The sequence below is a fragment of the Fistularia commersonii genome, chromosome 2 (genome assembly GCF_037954325.1).
Source record: "Fistularia commersonii isolate RoL2024-O1a breed Wild chromosome 2, RoL_Fcom_v1.0, whole genome shotgun sequence".
Lineage (NCBI taxonomy): Eukaryota > Metazoa > Chordata > Actinopteri > Syngnathiformes > Fistulariidae > Fistularia > Fistularia commersonii.
The window spans coordinates 9,372,021-9,376,914 of record NC_141285.1 but is presented as its reverse complement, the minus strand read 5'-3'; the positions used below and the strand labels follow the sequence as shown (position 1 = coordinate 9,376,914).

Sequence of the window (4,894 nt, the reverse complement as noted above, 5' to 3'; positions counted from 1 at the left end):
CCTCAAAAGCCTTGTTGTATGATTCAACATTATGGGAAACAGGGCTGGTTAGTATCTCATTAAAAATGTGATGCTTTATCCACTGATTTTGAAATATAGAGACTTGGTTGACCTGAAAAAAAAACAGTGTAATCGGATTGTTAATTGAGAAAGAGATACTTTCTAATTCACTGCTTTAAAAAATATTAATTTATTTCAATTCTGACATGGGTTTTTCTGTGTTAAAATTATATGAAATTCCTTTTAGGGCAATTGCCAGCAAAATTGCTGGAATTTTGCAATTTGTCCTGTGGAATACGTATTCATTTTGAAGATTACTTATAGTCAATTTCAAAATCAAGTTCAGATTATTTGATCTCACATTTTCTAATTTAATATTTATTTTCTCAGTAATTTTTTTTAGTGTGTAAATATTTAATTAGTCTGATATTAGATGAGAATACATCAATGTCAAAAAAGGTATCCAGTACCTTTTGCTCAGCCCCGATGGGTGAAACCTTGAGGAGAAAAACTCTTCAGTTGGAGGCTGACTTGTAAGTTTGAAATCCAACGGGTAGATCTTTTAAGATGTTAATATGAGATTTCTTTCAGACTTTCTTCCTCTGCAAGGTGTTCCTCCTTTTAGTGGCAGCCTGGAGATTCTCTGCTGGCTTCTGTCAGGATGTCAGCGCTTTGAACACACTGATCCCAGGATGAATTTGTTCTCATCAGAACCAAAAAAGAAGGGCTGACAGGTCTTTGTCTTACTTGTGGAAGTATCATAGTGGGATTGTCAATGAGAGTGAATAAGCTATTGCGGAGTATTTGCGGATAGTCCCATCTCCATCGCTGTCACCAATTAAAAGTGACAGGTAACATGGTTGTACCCTTTGATATGGTTGCCTGGACAACTGATCCCATGAGTCTAGCATGCCAGCATGTAGACAGGCACTGGATGCAATCCAAAGACATGTAATGGAGCATCTATCCCACAATTTGAGGTTTTCTCCCATGGCAAACTATTGGAAGCTGGAATCATCTCACATTAACCACTGGAAGCCTCATAAAGTCTTAGTAATTGCCAAGCAAGTGTTCATTAGTTAAACAACTGGAAGCAACTGTTCTTCCAACTAGTTTAACACTAGTCAATAATAGTGATCAAAAACGATTTTTGTGAAGTGGTCAACATTTTGCCTTCATTAGAAGATGAATGTGGTATCACCAGGAAGAAACGAATGCCCAGCAGGCTTCCAACAGACTGGCAAGCAACCAAGACAAACAATAACAGTAATTAACTAAATTACGGTAGAATACCACTGAGGAGCTAACATGTTTTCTCTTAATGTGAAATGTCTTCATTGTCCTCCACATGCTCCATTAGATATCAGTGATCACGTTAAACCAGGGGGTAGCAGTGTTGTCTTCATTTTCCCAGGTTGTGCGTCGGGCACCGAGACCATCGCGAAGAAAGAGGGACGTCTCGTCAAGTACCATAAATGCAGTGAACAATACCGGATATGGCATTTCAAAATAAAACATCTATTTTAATAAAACATTTTACCTTAAGTATTACATTTGAGATATTATACAAACTAAATATGAATCGCAATCGCCAGTTTAATAAAGGTTAAATCGACAACAATATGAAGTACTAGTGTGCTAATTGCACAATAAGTACGTGAGGAGAGTACCAAAAAAGGTCAACGTGGCGGAAAAATAAAACTATATATCAGTGTCGTTTTATAGGACAAAATACACAAACCTGGAAACAGAGCAGATTTCGAGTGAAACGTTTATTTAGTTTATTTTTTAAACCTCAACCGGAATCAGTTGTCTGTATTAGTGTTTCATTGTTGCCTTTGGAAACACACGCACAAACGCACACTCACGCACACGGCCGAGTGGCAGGAAGCCAAGCTGGAAGCGCCGCTTAGCCAACCTCCTCGCCGTGGAGTGAACTGGCCCGGCGGTCTGCGGCTCCGGACGGGTACACACACCGGCTTGCAACCAAACACCGGTTCCTTCGGTGGCCCGGACTCGCCGTATTGTATAGTAGCTGGTAGTTTAAAACCGCGTTTCAAACTTTCGGCGGGGCTCCGCCGTGTGAACTCGACAAGTCGTTTGGCCTGAAAAAAAAAACAACGAAGTCGCCGTCCCGCATGCGTCCGCCTCTCCCCCGGCTAGTCTCCTCCACGGCCAGGTGAGCGACAAGACCGGTCTTCCCCGCCGGAGCTGACACTCTTCTACCTGCACGGACACGGCGACGCTCTGCTCGGTACCCGCCCGCCGCCTTACGGCTCTCCCGTGGCCAGGAAGGAACAACGCGGCACCGTCGAGCACCGGGACGGTAATGGATCTTACAGAGAGCCGGCGGCGAACGGGCAGGAGGAGGAATCCCGCGGGGACGAGCAGGAGAGCACCGCGGCTGGATCCGCTCTACGCCGTCGCTTATATCTGCCTACAAGGTTAGAAATTTTTCCACTCGAAATAATTTAGTGTGTTTTTATGATTTCTAAAGCGAAAAATCACACCGGCCCGCACGGACCCCTACTTTGACCCCGCTCGGGGTAGTTAAGAACTCTGGGCTAAATGTCTCCCAGCATCGGGTCTTCTACCCACACTTTATCCAAATTCACTAGCTGTAAGAAATTAACTCCGCTAGAACGGAATATAAATCAATGGAAAATTCGATTTTTGTTTGGGATCAATGGGGGAGGGGTGATCACTCCCCCACTGTGAAACCCCCCGAGGTTTTCTAAATGTTACCGTGCTCTTCTCCCAGTAGATATCATGAACGTACGATGTGGTTTACAGACCAAAACCTCTCAAAAATGGTCCAGTTATTGTCTTTCCTCAAGATATTCTTGAGAGTAAGTTTTCCCCGGAGCAGTGATGGCAGTCCGTCCATGTCATCATATATTCCCAGGAGTGCACATCCCTCCTTTTAACACTCTGCAGACGCCATTACTGATTATCCGATTCATAACTGTGTTTGCATGTTTGAAGTGCGTCTCAAAACCCGGCCCTGGCAGGCCTGTCTGGCCGCTGTGCACGATCTCAAGCCGGACTAAAGGTTCTTGATGTTCTCCCGCCTTGACTGTTATCCAGAGGAGAAATGTTCAGAGACAAGACGCGGCGCCCTCCCACATTGTCAAAGCCCCTAAAAAGTTCATAACCTCACTGCAGATTGGGAACAAAGCCCCGCAGAGGTGTGTGTGTGTGTCTGTGTCTGTGTGTGTGAGTGAGAGAGTGGAATTCTCTCTCCCTACCAAAGATTAGACCCATTAATACACAGCTAAATTAGTTTTATCTACCTGATCTACCTGTGTGTTCATGTGCATGCAGTACAGCCTTGACTGTTGGAATGGCTGAAAATGGCCTTTAAGTTGCAATATGTTTATGCCCCCTCCCCCCCCCCTCCGGTTTCCACAAGTTGCCCACTTTGGGATGAATGTGTCCACTGTGTGCAGGCAGCAGGGGAGCTGCCGGCTGCTGTGGGCTTGTGTTTATAAGATACATGAATAGAGCTGAGCCAGGTACGGCCATGGCAGCCTGGGGTTCTGGCCTGCTTTAGGAACGTCCTATTTTTAAATGGCACTCTGTTAATGTGTGCAAGCAGCGCAAATGGCACTTGTGTAACTGTCCACACCAAAAAGTCCATCTTTCCAGAGCTTGTGTGATCTGATGTGGGATCAGGCCCAAATATTTACCTAAATTTATTTTTTATTTCTGCTTTACAGCAGCTGCTCTGTTTGGCCATCCTGGCCCCTCCCGCTTATGTATCTCAATTTGGAGTCGATTTGTGCCCGGCGGCTTTTAACGTGGCTTTCAGAGCCAGATGAAAGTCACTTATAGATTTAAAATCCACAGTATTAGTGCAGCTTCACCCCCTCCACTCACCCTTTCACCGCTATCCATCTTTTAGTGTATTTTTTCCTTCTTCACCTTAAGGCTACCTCCGAGCCAAAGCAGTTAAATATGACCTGGCTGATATAGAGGTGATGTGTTTGGGTTCCAACCTCTCAGACCCTCCACTTTGATTCGTCTCCCCGTGTTACACTGCAGAGTATCCACATTTCATAGATAGTCTTGAATCCAGTTTTGCTTGCATAGGTCAACCAATAATTGTAGATGTGTGTTTTTAAAATGGGGGATGGCTTTGGCATTTTTAATCAGCAGAACAATATGCATGTTACAGGAAAAGAGTTTGGTCTGGGCTGTATGGGGGGGAAAGATTATTTTTCAATATCTATCTGCCTCTTGTTGTTCGTCACACGACTGAGACATACTGATTAAATCCTTGTCATAAGCAATAGTTAAATAAAACTTTTGCTTTCTTTCGAATGAATTTTACTGTTTAACATAGGATTTAAATCATCAAGGAGGCTTTCGTTTTATTGGTCACTTTAAAAAACAAAATCCTGCTCATTTTACCTGCCACCTACCCCCTTGTGTTTTTGCATCAGCAAATTTCCAGTTACTTAGCCATTTTTAAGAAAATTTTAGCTCTGGATTTTTTAGCTAGTTCATTTCTGAATTTTGAACTTAATTATTGATATTTTGTTGTTGATGTACTGAATGATTTCAGGCTTTTTGGAGATTTTTTTGAACTTCCTGACTACTTATTTTATTATACATTTGTGCTAAAAATCAAGGGTTGGTTGCTATTGCTGTATTTGTTGCAATATACAGTATTTAGTGCTATTTAAATAATGGCATCCTCCACATGTTTTGAAAAAATTTAAGTGAATTTGCAAAAATGATTAGGATATCAGCAAAAATGTAAGAATTTACAAACAATTATGAAAACAGGAAAAAAAACGTGACACTGTCACAACATAAGCATGCATGTTTTGATCAGCCATTTAAGTCATGTGTCCTGTTTCTTTGTTTTGGTATCTCTCTCTCAGATCAA

General features: G+C 42.5%; 1 protein-coding gene across 1 annotated transcript in view; it reads left to right on the top strand.

The window, feature by feature from the left end:
* The first annotated feature begins 1,863 nt into the window (after positions 1-1,863).
* The window catches only part of ptk7b (protein tyrosine kinase 7b), a 75,101-nt gene continuing 72,070 nt past the window's right edge, over positions 1,864-4,894 (top strand). The window contains exon 1 of the mRNA XM_086166249.1: positions 1,864-2,444. Within this exon, the coding sequence (XP_086022375.1) occupies positions 2,330-2,444 (115 nt within the window). The 5' untranslated portion in view covers positions 1,864-2,329. The remainder of the gene's footprint in view (positions 2,445-4,894) is intronic.